At 41.7% G+C, this 17,343-nt stretch overlaps 1 protein-coding gene across 4 annotated transcripts in view; it reads right to left on the bottom strand.

Moving 5' to 3' along the window:
- AKAP10 (A-kinase anchoring protein 10) overlaps positions 1-17,343 on the bottom strand; it is a 68,858-nt gene that overhangs the window by 32,346 nt on the left and 19,169 nt on the right. For all 4 annotated transcript variants that reach the window (XR_011973897.1, XR_011973896.1, XR_011973898.1 and 1 more), the window contains exons 4-10: positions 15,750-16,304; positions 10,865-10,963; positions 8,880-8,964; positions 8,196-8,319; positions 6,779-6,915; positions 906-1,050; positions 642-815 (exon numbers count right to left, since the gene is read on the bottom strand). Coding sequence is in view for 1 of the 4 variants with exons in the window: in XM_072639999.1 (XP_072496100.1) it covers positions 642-815; positions 906-1,050; positions 6,779-6,915; positions 8,196-8,319; positions 8,880-8,964; positions 10,865-10,963; positions 15,750-16,304 (1,319 nt within the window). In the remaining 3 variants the exon portion in view is untranslated. The remainder of the gene's footprint in view (positions 1-641; positions 816-905; positions 1,051-6,778; positions 6,916-8,195; positions 8,320-8,879; positions 8,965-10,864; positions 10,964-15,749; positions 16,305-17,343) is intronic.

Raw genomic sequence — 17,343 nt, 5'->3', positions numbered from 1 at the left:
AGTTGGAAAAAATAAAATTTTAAAAATTTTAGAAAATAGTTATTTAACTTCACATGTATAGCCAATATAAAACTGCTTGCCTTCTCAATGAGAAGGTGGGAAGAGAGGGAGAGAATCTGGAATTCAAAATTTTAAAAATGCCAAAAATTGCTTTTACATGTAATTAGAAAAAAAAATTATAAAAATAGTCACTTAAATTTTTAGTTTATCCCATGCAGAGCTACCTGCATCAAAACAGATGAATTTCTGGACAGGTTCATAACTAGCTATTCAAGCCAAGTTAGGATGATATCATGAAAGGTAACTACCATTGCCTTCCAAACACAGCAACAGTGCCCACAGAACAATGGACTAGACTGACCCCTGGTCTGACTCAGTGTGGATTCCTTAGGATTTTAATGGTGTCACAAAGAAAAGCTCAACATAAGAAATAAGAAAGAACCCCTCTGGGGTAGCCAATATGTTACTGTGCTGATACCCCTGAATACTCAATTTAAAGTATATGTGGACTAGAAGGTAGGTATATTTCACTTCTCTGTTCACTTCAAACTCAAAAGTGAGCTCCTCAGCAGCTTTTGATTCAAAAGTCTGGGGGATTTTTACGTATAAACTCTTAGTTGCAGAAGATGATCAGTTTGTACCTGAGCAGAACCATCAGAGCTACTCGAATGAGACTCGTGATCAGGAGGGCCCCCAGAGCCAGCAATCGTCAGTGCAATATTTCCTCCTGGGAATTCATCTCCTCGTACTGAATGGATAAGGTCGTTCAAGTATTTATAATAAAGATTGCTGGACAGGAAGCCAGGTAAAAAGACCTACAAAAAAGCACAAGTATTCTTTTTTAACGAATGAGCAGAAATGGGACAAAACGTGGGCTGGAGACCACTCCTGAGACCCTTGGTTACCTTCTCCATAGTTGTCCAGGCCTGACGCAGTGGAGTAGTGAAACAGCTTGGGAGGGGCCCTCCTTCCCTGCAGATGTTGGATTCAATTTCTAATCTTACAAAGTCATCAAATCCAAGAGGATGTGTAGCTTGAAGGGAGAAGTACCTGTAGCAAGAAAAGAGAAAGACAGGTCATAAAAGCACAAGTAGACTCAATTCTAAATAAGAAGCCGGCTCACAGGCCAGACATGGACAAAGAAGGTCACCCATCTGTCCGGTGGCGATAACAACATGCCACTTGCTGCTGTCATTTGATTCCCCTCAGCTTTTTAGCAAACCCAGGTCCCCCAGTGCTGAACATTTAACTGAAACCCTGGAAGGACACACAGTACTCATCCTAGAGTCACAACTCCTGGGTAAAAGTTCCAGCCCTGACACTTTTGACCAAAGAGGTCATTTACCGGTCTGAGCCTCAATTTCCTCCTCTGTACAAACTGGAAAATAATATCTGCACAAACTACAGTTTGTGGTGAGAAAAATGCTTTGTAAACCATAATGCTCTCCATAAATGTAAGTTCTTCTCATTCTCATCATCATGATAACTTAAAATGACTCGACACCAGAGAGAGGCATTTAGCCCCACGTAGTAATGAAGGGTTTCTCAGCTGAAGGCCTTGCTGCAGCTTTATTCCCTGCACAAACTTATTGGGAGAGTAGTGATGAGTCAGGAGCAGCTAGCCATGAAGGATTTCTAACAGGCAGGTCTATGCTCCAGCCAAACACTACACTCAGGCCTTCTAAGTCCTTTCCAAAGAATCCTTCTAGGGTCTTTGCAGACTCCAAAAGACTAATTTGGGAACTGTTTCAAGGACCCAATTAAGCTGGTGTGGGCACTTCTTCCACCAGCAAAGATTAAAATTTCTCTAGCTTATCTCTTACCTAATAAACAATGACAAACAATGGAAAGTTTCTCAATAAGAAAGTGATATGATCAGACCAGCACTTCAGAAAGACTAGTGGGAACTGAATTAGAAAAGACTTAACTAGGGTAGCAGTGGCTGGAGAAGGGATGTTTGCAAGAGATGATACAGATGTACAATCCATAAGCCTGCCAATGGATACGGGAAGTAAGGGACCTGGAAGAGTCAAAAATCATCTTGAAACTAAAAACCTAGGTGACTGGAAATACGATGATACCTTTAAGAGAAAAAGAAATTGTAAGGATTGGCAGGTTGCAGGGGAAAGAGAGTGCCTTGCACTTTGAATGTGGTAGGTTGAGATACTAATGAGACATAACAGGAGGACAGACCTAACATGTAACTAGAATTAGGCACAAGGCCAGGCACATAACTGTCACTTAAGAATGCTTGTTGACTGACTGGCTGAAGAGACAAATCAATAGTGGATTTACAAATCAGGGAGTCATCTGAATGGATATGGTCATTGAACTAATGAGATCCAAGATGCTGAGAGAAAACAGAGCCCAGGACAGCATCCTTAGCACTCAAGATACATGAGGAGAAGCAAAAGAACAGCATCGTAAAAGCTAAGGAGGTCATCAATATCCAAGGTTTCAGGAAAGTCAAGTGACAAAAAAAAGTCACTTGATTTATCCACCATAAGATACCCCAGAACTCTGAAGAGCACAGAGTCGTCAGGTGAGACGGTGTGAACAAGGGGCAGGTTGTGGAGGGCCATGAGGAGGTAAAGACAACCCCTGCAGACAACCATTTTCTAGGATCTGGCAGTAAAAGGGAAAAGGGACTATTAACTAAATGGGAGGTGTCAAAGTCAAGTGACAGTTTTTAAGGAAGAGAGTAGAGCATGTCTGTAAGTGGTAGGAAAATGAGTAAGTGGGAAGGATGGCTAGTCAGGGGACAAAGGAGAAGGTCCCAGAAGGAGCAGTGAAGAGGACCCAGGGAGAGGAGTTAGCTTTGCCCCCATCTTGAAGATGGGAATAAAGGAGGCCAGGAAGATGTGTTTAGGACATGAGGGAATCACCACTGATTGTTAAGCAAAGTGACTGTCCGAGGAAGACAAATCCTGCAGACCAATACAGAATACATCACGGGAGAGAATAAAGGAAGGGAGACCATTACATGCTCTGTCTTATGACCTTGCAGCCTCTATGCAGTCTAAGTCAGAAACACAAATGATCACCAATCTATGAATATAATTTTTCCAGGTATGCAGAGGTGTCAAAAGCTAAATTCTATGCATGAAATCCTCTCCATTCCTTGTTAAAATCAGAGCAGGGTGTTAGAAAGCATCAGCCTTCTGGATCTACCTACCTGTGTCCTGTGTGGGCACCCCCAGGCCAGACCACATCCTGCTCCTGCCAGCTATGAGGTGGGCTTCTAGAGCCTCGCACAGAACACAACATCAGGGTCTCGAACCACTGAATCACCTATCTTCCTCCACAGATCTTGCTCCAATCACTGACATTTTGCCTGGACTCCTTTGGCTCCCATCCATCCCATGCCTTGCTCCCTAACCCTCTTCCTCTCTCCATCCCTGGCTGCCACTGTCCAAACTTGATTTGCTGCTGCCCTCTCCTTCATCACTGCTTTATTCCTATTCCTCAAACCTAACCCCTACCAACAATGTCCCACAGCAGACTTGCTGTCCCCTTCTGTTATGCTCTCCAGAATTCCTTCGCTATAATTAGCAAACTGCTTTCATCTTAAAACTTGGCCTGGTTCTCTACTGCTGACACTGCCTGCCTGGCCTCCCTCTCCAGGACTAGACCACTTTCACAACAGCCTGAGCTGGAATACTCAGCCTCCCATTGTCCCTTCCAGACTCTCCCTCTACCACTATCAGTCAGGAACCTTTCCTCACTTGAGGTTCATTCAATCCAAATCTATCACCCAGTCAGGATTCTGTTATTTGTTACTTACCCAGCCCCAAGGCATTCTCCTTCCTTCTTCAATGAGTTCAGGGCTTGGCTCACAGGCTTTCTCTCCACCACTCCAATTTCTGCCCTCATTCTACGGGACTCCAGCACACACACTTATGGTCCCTCAAATACATTAACTTCCCAATTCCTCAGTCACCTCAATTTCCACCACCTGCTCTTCCACTGGCCCTCAGCAACACAAAGAGATGACCATCCCTTGGCTCTGGCCATCACCCACAAATGTTCCACTCTGCTATTCTTGACCTAAATTTCTGTATCTGATCACAAGCTTTCCCTTTGCCTTCAAATGCCTCACTCTGTCCTCATCCTCACTGTAACCTCTAACCCTCAGTCCTTCCCAACCCCTCTTCCCTTCCCTGTTCTGATCTCTTGCTGAATCAGTCCAATCTTACATTAGAAGCCCCTGTCCCACCTTACAGAGCCAATCACACCTGGCCAGACCCCAACACTCAATATTCCTGCTATTCTTTGCTCCTATTCACCTGCTACTGAACATGGCTTGAGAAAATCATAAAACAGTGCTGAACTCTCTACAGATATGTCATGTGATCTCCCCTGGACCTTTTCTGCAGCAAGGAGATGATGCCTCCCTAACTGATTCATTATCCTACTCAGCACAGCAGCTAGTCCAAACCTTTTCATTGCTCCTCAAGCCTTACATGGTAGTCTCCTTTCCCATCCACTCAAGAACCTCACTGAAAAAGACAAGGCTTCAGATACTTCTGTCACTATCTCCTCCTTTATTCATGTCTCAGGTCTCTGCCTTTTAATGTACCTTCAGCACTTGGCACTGTGCTAGCATACAGTAAGCATATAATAAATGCCTGCTGACTGACAGGAAGAGATGGCCATTCTCCTTGTTAAGGCAAACCCTCTCTCTACATGCACCTCAGAACGACAAATTTCAAGCCCTATCTGCCCTGATCTTTCCTCTCTACTGTGGCCATACTGCTGGAGAAAGCCATTTGCTTTCTTCTCCTCCTCTTAACTCTTTGCAGTCTGACTTCCAACCTCATCATTCAACCCAAACTGCCCTCTCCAAAGCTACCAGTCATCTTTTAACTGCCCAGTCCAATGGCCCAGTCTCATTCCATCCTTCTCGACCTCTCTTTGGCCACTGATGCTGTCAATAACTCTCTTCTCCTTTCTAGGTTTTGGTGACACTGCTCTCTCTCGTTTCTCCTCTAAGTGTTCTCACCTAGCCTCCTTTGCTGTATTCTTCAACAAGGCCATGGCCATTCCCCAAGACACCATTTTGGGGCTCTTCTCTCTCTTGACTATTTTGCTTTAGAATCTCCATTGCACCCTTGAGTCTATCGTTATATCTACACAAATGGTTCCCTGAAGACAGATCCAGCCCTAACCTTTACCCTGAGTCCCAAATGCTCCTTGTATCACCAACTGCCTCTTAGACACTTCAAACTAGACGACCCATACACATCCCAAATACAACACATCCAAAAGAGAATTCACCCTCTGAAACCCTCCCCTCTTCCTAATTTTATTATTACTACCAAAGGCACAACAGTCTCCCAGTCACCCAGGCTCACAAGCCAATTCATTCTCAACTCTCACTCAAATTCACCCCAATATCTAATGTGCTGCCAAATCTTATCCTTCCTACTTTTGCAGTATCCCTCATCTACATCCCTTCTCTCCTCTGGCACTGCTAACACCCTGGTTTAGATCCTAATCACCTCACACTTGGACTACTGCAATAGCTTGCTGGTGGGTCTGCCTGCCTCAAGTCACCTTCTCCACCCTAATTCAACCTCCCGGATTAAATATAAAACCCTTTGTTTGGCTTTTAAAGTCTTTCACAAACTGAGCTCTTCCTGCTTCCTTTCTAAGTCTTCTGGTACTTGACTCCTCCTACATGTACTCTAGGAGTCAGTGAGGTTAGCCTTCATTGGCCTCCTTTTGTACTTTCTCTTGACTTCTGGACTTTTCACTGGCTATCCCTCTTGTGCCTCTGTCTCCCTGCCTTCCTTCAAGTCTCATCTCAAATCCCCCCTTCAAAAAGAGGCCTTTCTTAGTTCCTCTGAAATTAGTGCTCTCCTGCTGACTTTCCATTTACACTGTCTATCTCTTATCTGCATAATTTTTAAACTTTATTTTCTAAAATTTTGAGCTCCAAATTCTCCCCTCTCCACTCACTGAAAAGGCAAGCAATTTGCTGTAGGTTACTCGTGACATGCATAACTTTTTGCTCATTATCTCCCCATTAGAAGGTGAGCTCCTTGAGAGCAGCGAAAATGTTTTTGCCTTCTTTTGTATCCCCAGAATTTAGCAGTAACCCAGAACACAGAATGCACATAAATACTTTTTCAAAAGTAACACCAAAGGGAAAATGGCGCTTCTTCCTGTGTGTTTGCCATGGTTCAGAAACAGCTTGGATTCAGCAGAGTCAAAGCCTCCACTGCTGCTAAAACTACTGTGTGGTTCAGTCAGGTGGGAATGAAATGGAAAAAATATACTTCTTGCTCCTGCAGATAATGCAGAGGTCCTGTATGCCTGAAAGCAGCCAGAATGTGGATCTTGTTCTAATTCATCAATTACTTATGCTCTAATTCATCAATCTTGCGATGATAAATGTTTGCTATTTGTAGCATTTCTGCCTGAGATCCCCACATATTTCCAAAGGACCCCAATTCTACCACACACAAGAACTCTAAGGAATTCTGTCACAAGGTGGCGCTACCTGCATACAATTTATCACAAAACTGGGAAAAAGTTCCAAAAATAATAAAGGAAAACTGGGCAGGGCAACAGCACTCTATACTCTGTGAAACTGGGTATGACCTGAACATCTCCCTTACTAACAGCTTTCACCTCTTGACTCAGGACTTTTTTTGTGGGAACAAGCCTCCCAGCTGGATAGACATCACTGAACAAACAGGTTTCACTAGAAGTCCACTCTTCTCAATGCATCTATGCATAAGGTCAGGTGGAATTGTGCAACAATCCAACTCACTTGTCATACAAGATCATGGCATCATTCTGTGCTTCTTGACCATCATACTGGCCTTTTTTGGCAGCAAGTTGGGACTGGAAGTTATCAGCTGCCAACCAAAACTGTAAGATATTCACTGCATCTTCCTTCTCCATGTACTGAGAAAGAAAAAGAAAATAAAGAAAGTTAGGGGAGGAAAGGCCTCCCTTAGTACTGCTAAGACACTCATTATATTACACAATCTTGCAGTCAAAAAGCAAGATACATTCAGTGCAGTTATAGCCAGACAGCATCTCAGGTTGAAAATTATCATATTCTCATTACAAAGGATCTACATCGATCACACTAAAAGCAAGATTAAATCTGCTGGTTCTACTTTCATTACATTAACAAAATTAAACATTCCAATTCTTTACTAGCAAACATATAAAGAGGACAACAAAACCCTTTCACACATGACCATTTTTCATTATCATACATTGCGCCATAGCAGTCTGAATAAATGCTCCAGGCTTAAACTTGCAGCAGGTGAAGTAATAAAGAATACAGCCAGATAGCTTAGCACCACAGATGGTGCACGTTACCAATGCAGCTGAAGACAGAACCCAAGTTTGGTCTTTGAAAGCCACTGCTTTGGAAGATGCGCTGTCTCAGCTTGCAGTACTTGTTAGATGAGTGAAATGTGTCTTTTGCTAAAGCCAGCTGAGAGCTGCCACATAAAAATGCCCCAACAAGGCTCACTTACTCACTGCTTCTAGCAAATGCTTCATAGAACACTGATATTGCTCAACAGGCTAAAATTAAAAGAATGGTAGCATGAAAGGGTATTTACTAATAAGTCGCCTCCTCTGTTGTTTAATCTGCAAATATTATTTCATGAGACCTAGCGATGAGAGAGCATGTTGACAAGACATCTCTAAAACAACTATAACCAAATGTGTTTCCTCATTTTACTGATGAGGAAGGAGACTCAGCCATGCCCAGGGATCACCTAACTCTTAAGTCAGAGTTGGGGCTCTGCCGCCGAAGGAACAGCAACACAATCAGGGTTGGTGAAGAAGCCAAAAATTTGGCTCAAAATGTCCCCCAATATTCTAGAGCTACAATGGTTATTTTAATTAAGTTACTTTTACATTGAACTTTGGTTTTCTCTTTCATTTAACCATTAAACCAGCCTGCTCAGCACTCAGCCTGCCAAAGCAGGCAGGATATCGTGCAGATCTGCTTTATGTGCTCTACATTTTTCGAGGGCTGCAAGGGGTACATGCAGGCCTGCATGAAACTGTTCGAATATTCATACCATAAAACAGAATGTATATCTGAAAGAGAAAATATTTTCATTTAATTAATTCTACCTTTCACATTCTTTTCTATTGGGAATAACTTAATATTCATGGCACAAATGCTATTATAGGGTGGAAGGAAATGTAGATTTTACCTCCGAGAAATAAAAGAGGGCTGATTCACAGAAGAGAATGTCAGCCAGGTAAACAGTTCCACTGGTCAGCACTTCAATCTGGTATTTACAAAAATGGTGACTTCGCAAAAACTCACTAAAATGCCTGCACACAGACAAAATGGGAAAGATCTGAAGGAACCGCAACCAAGTACAATTTAAGCAGGAATAGCCTACACTCTCCCCATCACTGATCACGGTACATATAGGCTCTGTTAATTTAAGAACTCTAACTCGGAAGACAATTTCCCCAAAACTGTGGGGTTTGCCTGCTGTTAAAATACATGGTAGACATTAAATAAGCACAGGCCACACAATAATGGAGAACTAGGGAGCCTAATCTTAGACTTTTATCACTTAATGAAGAAGCCAGTGACTATTCTAGTCACACTCACTTGAACCTTTGGAATTGAAAATTAGTATTTGAAACTCAGGTAGAAAAAAGAGATCAAGCAAAGTGCAACTTAAAAATGAACATTAATATTTCTGTGTTTCTCTTTCATAGGAACCAAAACCAAGAGTCATTCTCAAGCTACATGGACCTGGTTTTCTTGAAGAACTTTTGCATCAGCGTTGTCTACTGCCAAGCATTACCCTGAGCAACGACCTGTAACAAGAAACCAAACCCAAGTGTCCCAAATGTAGAAAACCTCCAAGTCAACTTACTCTTGTTCCATTGCATTGAATACTATGGATTGCGCCATAATAAAGCAGTTGGGATCCACCTGTCCATCCTCCCCACAAATCTTGGCTGTAAAAGAGATCGTAAAGAAGTTAGCTTTCAGGGAAATCCGAGCTATATATAAGCATAGTGGCTGGCACACAGAGGGCACTTAATAAAGGTTCATTGATTGAATTCATTTAGTCATCTTAAATGAAAACGTGAAACTGAGGTACAGAATTAGATGATTTTCTTTGCAAATGACCCTTTCCCCAACACCACACCACTATATAAACTACTCTCTCTCTATAAACCAACACCAGTCAGGATAATGAGTAAATTCTAATCTCCTAGGATGATGACATCTGGTGGGGCTAAGTGGGGCTCCAGTTATCACTCTGGGTGCCAGCGAGTTCTGGGCCACCTCCTGTGACTGAGGTCACTGTTTGAGCCTATCCTGTAGAGTCCAAGTTCACCCAGAGGAGAGGCCTCAATTACAAAAGCATCTATTTTTTGAAGCAGGAATCAACTTTTCCTATCTTAGCAGCTGGGCTGAATATAAATACTCTCTCTTCTCAGATCCAATCCTGACTTGAAGAAAGGGAGTAGAAGGGAGGAGGAGAAAACCTTGGCTATCAAATCCTTAGAGGAGAAAGAAAGTTAAAAATAACCAGAAATAAAGTTTTTGAAATGAGAGGTATTCCATGAAGGAAAAAAAAGACCTGACATAGCGTCCAATGCCTGAGTTGATGGATGTAAATTCTAAGTTTAATACAAAGCCTTTTCATGAACACCTTTATAAAGTGAGAGGCAAGTTCATTATACAGTACCTATCAAGACAATGTATTTATTCCTGAGGTGATCACTTAGGGAAGTACCTTTCACTGGCTTGGATATCTTTTTGCATGTTCTGTACAGGTAAAATCTGGTCAGAATGAAGATGGAGAAGAGCCGTGAGGATGTGTGTGAATGAGGAGAGGCAGAAGTGCTAGGGGCTCAGCCTCAGAGATGAGGGAGAGGCGGCTTTGGAGGGAGTGGATGAGAGAGAGTGCCTCAGTGCTTCCCTTTTAAAGCCTCTGTTGGTGGCATCCTGCTTCTCTCTAAGTTACTCCCCTTCTCTGTGAAACCTGCAACAGACCAAGATTCCTCATCTGACTCACCACACCTGGAGTACCTCTTGGTAGCACTGTGCTTTTTCTCCCAATTACTGGGGCCTTCCCCTGCTCTCATGGAAAATGTCCAGCTAGCACACACTGTCCCTCGCCACTTCTGCCAGTAACCAGGAAGGAGGTTCAAGGGAGTTGAGAGCTACTAATAATAACGGGGCACATGCCAGAGTAGGCAGGCTTTTGTGAAGTAAGCTGGAAATCTCCGTTTCATTTGTAGTATTTTTATGAGACAAGGCCTTCTGTGTTCTAAAAAACTGACTTAGATAGAAATAAAGCTTTAAAGCACAACTCCTCCCTAAATCTGGAGACTACCCACCCCCACCTTCACCAAGGCCATCTTCCTGATGATGGTGGTGCGGACATTTCAGGCCATCATCTAGGCCTACAGAAGACTGGTGGTTCCTCCAGCTCACCCAAACCCTCAAAGCACCTTAAGGAAGTGAGTTGGGGTTGGACCATGACCCTGTGAGCTGAAAGGACAACAGTGCCAATAACTTGTACATCCTGACTACAAGTTCAAGGTTCTTTCCACTCCATCGTGTGCAGCTTTTAGAGATTTACTTCTCAAAATAACAGTACTTGTGATCACCACAGCTCAGAACATGTGGAGGGAAAATGGAAGGACATCTTTTTGATGCAGGTTAAGAAAACTGGGTCCAATAAATACGATAGGTATTTCAAACGCGATACACTAACACACCAGAGAATATCCCAAACATACCAAGTAGAGACAATGTAGCCTAAATTCTTTAGTGATTGCTTTGGAATTCTGATAGTAAAGATCAGTACTTTGTAGATTGGGAACATTGAAACAGGCTTACCTACTATGTCATTTCTCATTGCCTCCGTTATGGGTATTGGTTTAGCAGCATCCGGAGATATATATTTGGTAAAAGTATTCACTGCATCACGTTCTATACCTGAGGAGAAAAACAAGATGGCGGCTTTAGGAAGTCCTGCACTGGCTGGAATTTAATGACTCCTGACCTTCTGCACAATTCCCTCCTTATTCTTGAAAGGCTCTTTCTGGAGTATGCTGGTTCATCACTCTTCCCAGACTCTAAATGGTGGATGGTCTATTTTTTTGATTCATGTTAGTCTTGTCTACTCTACCCCTACTTAGTGCCTAGCACAGTGTGCCACACATAGTGCTCAGGCTCACTAAAAAAATTCAGAAAGCTCTGCTGAGGGGAGGAAGCAGCAGAAGTCTACATCCTGTCATCTGTGACTTCCTCCTATGGACCTGGGTGTTCAACTGCTAAGTGAGCTCTAGGTAATGTACTGATCTGCCACCAGTGTTGGGGAAAGCTGCAGTCAGAAGATTCTGCTGACTACCGTCTCAAAGCGACCAAGAACAAATCAAGAACAAAAGCTAAATACAATTCTTATTCACCCAAGTATTTTCTGGGAACCTCCTCTGTGACAAAGTTTTGTGGTCAGTGTAAGCATAGTGACCAATGACCTCCCAAAGAGAACCTGAAGGGGACCTGTGGAAAACATCCCAAGGAGCTTCTGACGCAGGACTTCAAAGGAAACTCCAACCAAACGCTAACAGCAGAGAAGTCTATTCAACATAATAACAGGAACCAGTGGGGCTGATCATAACTGTACTGGAGCTGAAATGCAGACAGCCCCTGCCTTTTTGGGGACAGAAGTTGCCAAAGCTGAGAAGAGCTGGGTTATGAGTAGCATATTTTGGTGACAGAGATCCCCCAAAGTTCAATTTTTCATCTATTCTATTTGGTGACTTAAGAATTAAATAAAGTGAAGCAGATGCTTTTTCACTATTACAAACAAAAAAACTCAAGCCAAAAAATACTTTGGAGCAACTTCTTTAAAAAAAAAAAAAGGAACATGAAAGAAAAAGCTTTAACATCCTTATTTTTACTTTAAAAAGCTACCCTTTGGGAAGCTGCTAGAAAGGGAAGTTCACTGTGAGCATCTGAGAATGCTAAGATCAAGTGGTTTGGGTTCCTGCACTGTAACTCTCAGCTCTTCTTCCTTCCTCTTTAAATGCAAAAACCTTCAGTGCAAAAAAAAAAAAATCCAAAAAACTGTCTGATCACATGAAATCGCTCAAAAAGGGTTTCATTTAGTTATTTGGTGTTTAATTCAAAATAAACTTATTTCCACTAAAAGGAATACAAAAAAAACAAGCATGTTAACCTGAAGCCTCACTTGGTTTTCCAATGTTTTCATCATACTTTATATATTCCAATATATACACCTGATTTAAAACTGTTTAAACCTTAAGAATTGTAGCTGTCTCGTGCAACCAAGCTATGACATTTCATTCTAAATGGATATATTTTAGATTGTTTCAGAAAAGCTCGAAGTGGTTCAATCCCATTTAGAACATCAAAAGTGAAAACAAAATGGAAAGGCTACGCTCTGAGTATCATGCTGTATAGGGGCAGTTCAGCATAGTGGATGTAGCTGGCCTCAAAACAAGAAGAACTAGGTTCAAGTCCCACTCCTTATACATTCTCACTGTGTGACTCTGGGCAAGTCATTTTACCTTTTAGCCAGTACCCTAGGCCAGAGGTGTCAAACTGACTGCCCTCAAGCTGCAAGCTTGTCAGGCAAATCCAGATTAAAATGTAACTGGGAAATGTTCCAAAAAAAAAAAAAAAAACTGAGTCTAGAAAATGTTCATTTATGGTGTTCTAAGTCAATATGCAGCCTACAGGATCCCTTCCTATTTGAGTTAGACACCACTGTCCTGAGCAACTATTTAAGATGGAATCTCCAAGTTACCAAGAAGGTGTTGACCTTAGTGGACTTCTTAGTGGAAGGTATTTCCTCACTTGGAAGTTTATTTACAGGTCCAGTGCCACATCTCTGATATGTTATAGCTTATAGCTTACATCTTCTCTTAATCAAAGTTTGCAATATCTTTATTTTACAACACATCACTTAAAAAATTTCATTTAGTATGTATAGCATGTATAGTTGAGGAAAAGGTCCTTAAACATGAACCTGGCTTCCCCAATAAGCAAATTTCAAATGTATTAATGTACATATGAGGGATTTTTAAAGGTGCAAACCAAGAGGCATATAGATAAGTGTGAGTGGGGGGGGTGGGGTTCAAGGGAGAGAAACAGTCAGAGGAAGCTGTGTCAGACTTACTAGCTATGTAACATTGAGAAAGTGGTCACTTGAGTCTCAGTTTTCTTACCTGTAAAATGAAGACAATTATATTTGTACTGCCTGATTCACAGGGTTGTTGTAAAGAAAGTTGGCTAGAAACCGTATAAATGTGAGCTGTTTTTACTTATCCCAGTCATTTCTAACTACTCTAATATACTGATACCTTCCTTGGAGAGAGCAGTTCTTATTTCTATTAGCCTTTGATTATCTTCTTCCTCAGTGAAAATGAGGGCTGAGACTATCTTATGCTTTACTCTTTATTGAGAAGAAATACAATCATCTCTATTCCTATGTACAGCTGACCAGAGGTAAAATGATGATGAGAGCTGACATTATCAGTGTATCTTTTATTGTTCAGTGGTTTCAGTCACGTCTGACTCTTCATGACCTCATTCATGGTTTTCTTTGCAAAGATACTGGAGTGGTTTGCCGTCACTTTCTCCAGCTCATTTTATAGGTGAGGAAACTGAAGTAAACAGGGTGAAGTGATTTGCCCAGGGTCACACAGGTTAGTGAGTATCTGAGGCTGGATTTGAACTCGAATATTCCTGACTCCGGGCCCAGTACTCTAGCCACTATGCCACCTAGCTGCTCCAATAGTGCACCTTAAGGTTTTTAAAACATTTATAAACAACACTGCATGGTAACTTCACAACCCTGCAAGGTAGGTCCTATCAGTATTATTAGATTCATCTCATAAATGCAGAAACTGAGGCTCAGAAGTTCCGTGCTGTTCCCCACCATGAATGTGGGGGGGTGGGGTGGGGACTGAAGCCCAGGTCTCTCTTGCCTCAGAAACTTCCTGCTCTGTCTGAGTTACAACCAAAATTAGCATTCAAAAGATATTAACTTTTGGCAATTCTTTGTCTGCTCCACTATTTGCACAAAGTGAGATTCCAGCTGAAAATAGAAAAATGAAGTTTCAAAACATTGGGAGTTAATGATTCTTTTTTGAAGGAAGTTGTGGAAAAGTCATTGTACTGCTATGAACTCTCCTCTCTCAACAGTCATTTTTAGTTAACTAATGAAGTAGCTAAACTGCCCTGGAACACTCCCTATGGCAGCAGCCCTCAGGTGATGATAAAAATTACAGAGACACAAGAGGACTGGTGCCCGATGAGGAGCATCAAAACAAATAAAACAAGGAAATATTCTTCTAGTTGGTCCAAAGAGACTTTTCCTTCTTCCTCCACAACAGAACCTGAACTTTGGGAGAAGGTCAAATGAGAATTACGGGTGAAAAAGAATTTTCCTTTGTGTCCCAGTGAGACGTTAGTGGCTAACGCAAAAAGATTTTATGGGGCAGGCCAACTGAACAGACATTTGGGGAGCATTAATGAACAATATTTCTGCTATTTAATGTTTCAGGTTTACCAAAAAAAAGTCTATCAAAGTAACTGCTATAAGCAAGCAAATATTAAAATAAAATCTTCCCAATGTTCTCAGAATCAAAGAATTTTAGATATGGAAGGGATCCTAGTCGAATCATTTACTTTCACACTTTCCTTTTATCAAGGAACAGAAACTGAACGACTTGTCCAAGGGCACACAACTAGGACCAACAATCAAAAGCTGCCTGCCTTAAGGAAGGTCTGGGTTCAAATCTTACCTCAGATATCTACCATGTGAATCTAGCCAAGTCACTTAATTTCTCTATGACTATTTCATTTTCTCAATTGCAGACTCAATGACTTCTGTTCCCACTCTAAATTAATGATCCTATGACTCCCAGGGCTATATTCTCACTATCAATGTTCTAAATCTAAACCATCCATTCATTCGTTTATATTTCTTTTTGGAGAAAAAGACAGACTCCAACCAAAAACAACCTTATGTATTTTTCTGACTGAAAATCTTAAGCGGTGTTGCTTTTAACCACTCAATAAAACTAAAGATTGCTGTTGCCATATTACATTAAACCACCGAAGTGCATAAGGCTTTTTAAAAAGATTAATTAGATCCACTAAGTGCTACGAAGATAATAAAAGAGACATATTTGCTTACCTTACCCCACCCTCAATGCTGAAAAGGGGTAAGATAATTGCTGGAAAAGGGGAAGCAGATGAGGTGCAGTGGAGGTGAAGCCAGAGGTCCTGGGTTTGAGTCCCAGTGCTGCCACTTAACTAGCTGTGTGACTCTGGTCAAGTCATAACTTCTTTGAGCCTCAGTTTCCTCCTCCACAAAGCAGGGAGAATCCCCTGCATGGCCTCCCTCACAAAGTTGTTGTGAAGACTAAATAAGACCATGTAGATCAAGCGCTTTAGAGTAAAACCATGCATAAATTTATTCAACTATTATTTTCCAATTATTGAAGTCAAGGAAAGAGTGATATCTTTATATGTAGGCTTCCGTTCTGCTGTTGTGCTTCTCAGGTGCTAGAAACCACTACGAAGACATCCTTGTTTCTCCCCACACCCTTCAGAAAGGATGGAAGCAGCAACAGGCACAGTCTGGGATGAGGAAGAGAAGCATTCCAGTCCTCCTCTTCTAGCCTGAATTCTGATTTGGGTTAAAAATAAAGCCAAATAAAAAAATACCAACACATTACCTACTTACTTCTCATTAGTTTTCCCGACAGTTCCTTTAGTGTGGAAGAAGGACTATTTCTATTTGATACTGTAAGTCTGGAAGAGTCTTCATGTTCCACAGAAACGTGAGCCCCTTCCTTGGACATTTCAAGACGGAGAGAATGGATATCTTCTCTATCCTGGGAAGGCAGCAAGTGATTGGGAGCATTGCAAGTTCTATTATCCATCTCTGTTCCTTTTGACATGGTCTTGAACAGCTGGACTGTGCTGGAACTCTCCAACTTCTGGTCAAGAAACTCAGATGGAAAAGAGACTGTGGTTTCATGCCTTTTAGATGAAGGAGAGAGAGGCTCAGCCAATGAGCTCTGTTTAACTGTATTCAGACTGTGTGCTCTTATTCGGGACCAGGTAGTAGAACGAAAACTTTCAGCCTCTAACCAGAATTTAACCAAATGTTCCATTCTCCGAAGTTCCATAAACTGAATAAAATAAGGAAGGGCAATACTGTCCTGCAGGACTTGCTCAAGGGTCTTCGAAAGACTTGATTTGGTCTCTTGAGTCTGATAGTCCAAACAAGATCTGCCTAAAAGACAAAGAGCAGCAAAGGAATTAGAAAAAAACTGAGTAATTTAAAATTCAGAGACCAGGCTAACAACAGATGCACTGACTACGTACAATAAAATTTATGCTCAACTCAAACAGTTAGAAAAGAACACATGGGCTAATTTGCTATAAAATAAGGAGGATGGGAACTTCATAGAAAACAGTTTTTCGGTCATCAGAGGGGAAAGAAAAGAACAAATGTTCTGGGAGTGCATTCAATACTTTTATCTGAGTGGCTCCTTGTTGGCTGGCTAATCCTCATTACTTGTCTCCTAGAAAGTGAGCTCCCGTGATACAGAACTGAGAGAAAAAGCCTCAAGATTAGCTAAACAGACTTTGTCTAAATTTCCAAAACAGTCAATTCTCAAACACTGACAGTGTGTTGGCCTTTCCATATTCCTAGGAATCAAAGGTAACTCCCACTTATAAAATATCTGCTCCCTTCCCTCCTTTATGGTCATCATTACTCTTCTAGAGTATATGTACTGTCAACAAAGTGTGAGGAGAGGATGTGGAGTAACTAAAGAACTCTCCAGTTCCCCACAAGTTGGTCCCAAACAAATGAAGGCAGAAAGAACATAACAATGTGAAAAGAGGTGAACTTTGGAAGTGCCAGATGGCAGCACACAGAAATGAGGGCTCACAAAGGCATTTTACAAGGTGACCTCAGAGCGATGGACCAACTAGTTCGTGAAGGTCCTGAAGAACAAAACAGAGCCCCTCTTCTTCCTTCTCCTCTCCTCCTTATGGCAGTCAGTGCAAATCTATGAGCTCACACCAAAGTACACTTGTCAGAAGAGCTCTGTGCGTCAGAGGTTTTGGCTTAATTCTTTGTCACAAGGAAGGGTTCAACAGGAGAGGGGGGTGAGGGGGTAGGGTAGGAAACAACTGTGATTTGCATACAAAGACTTCTATAAAACGTTTTTAAAAACACAAATGTGTTCTCTGTTAGCATTAGGGGCATTTCTTGTCTCCTAAAGGTGCAAACAGCTGACATTTCTTCCTGATACTCTCTCAAA

This window comes from Notamacropus eugenii, chromosome 2 (genome assembly GCF_028372415.1).
Source record: "Notamacropus eugenii isolate mMacEug1 chromosome 2, mMacEug1.pri_v2, whole genome shotgun sequence".
NCBI lineage: Eukaryota > Metazoa > Chordata > Mammalia > Diprotodontia > Macropodidae > Notamacropus > Notamacropus eugenii.
Note: the sequence above shows the minus strand (reverse complement) of the source record. Positions and strands in the feature narration are given on the sequence as shown.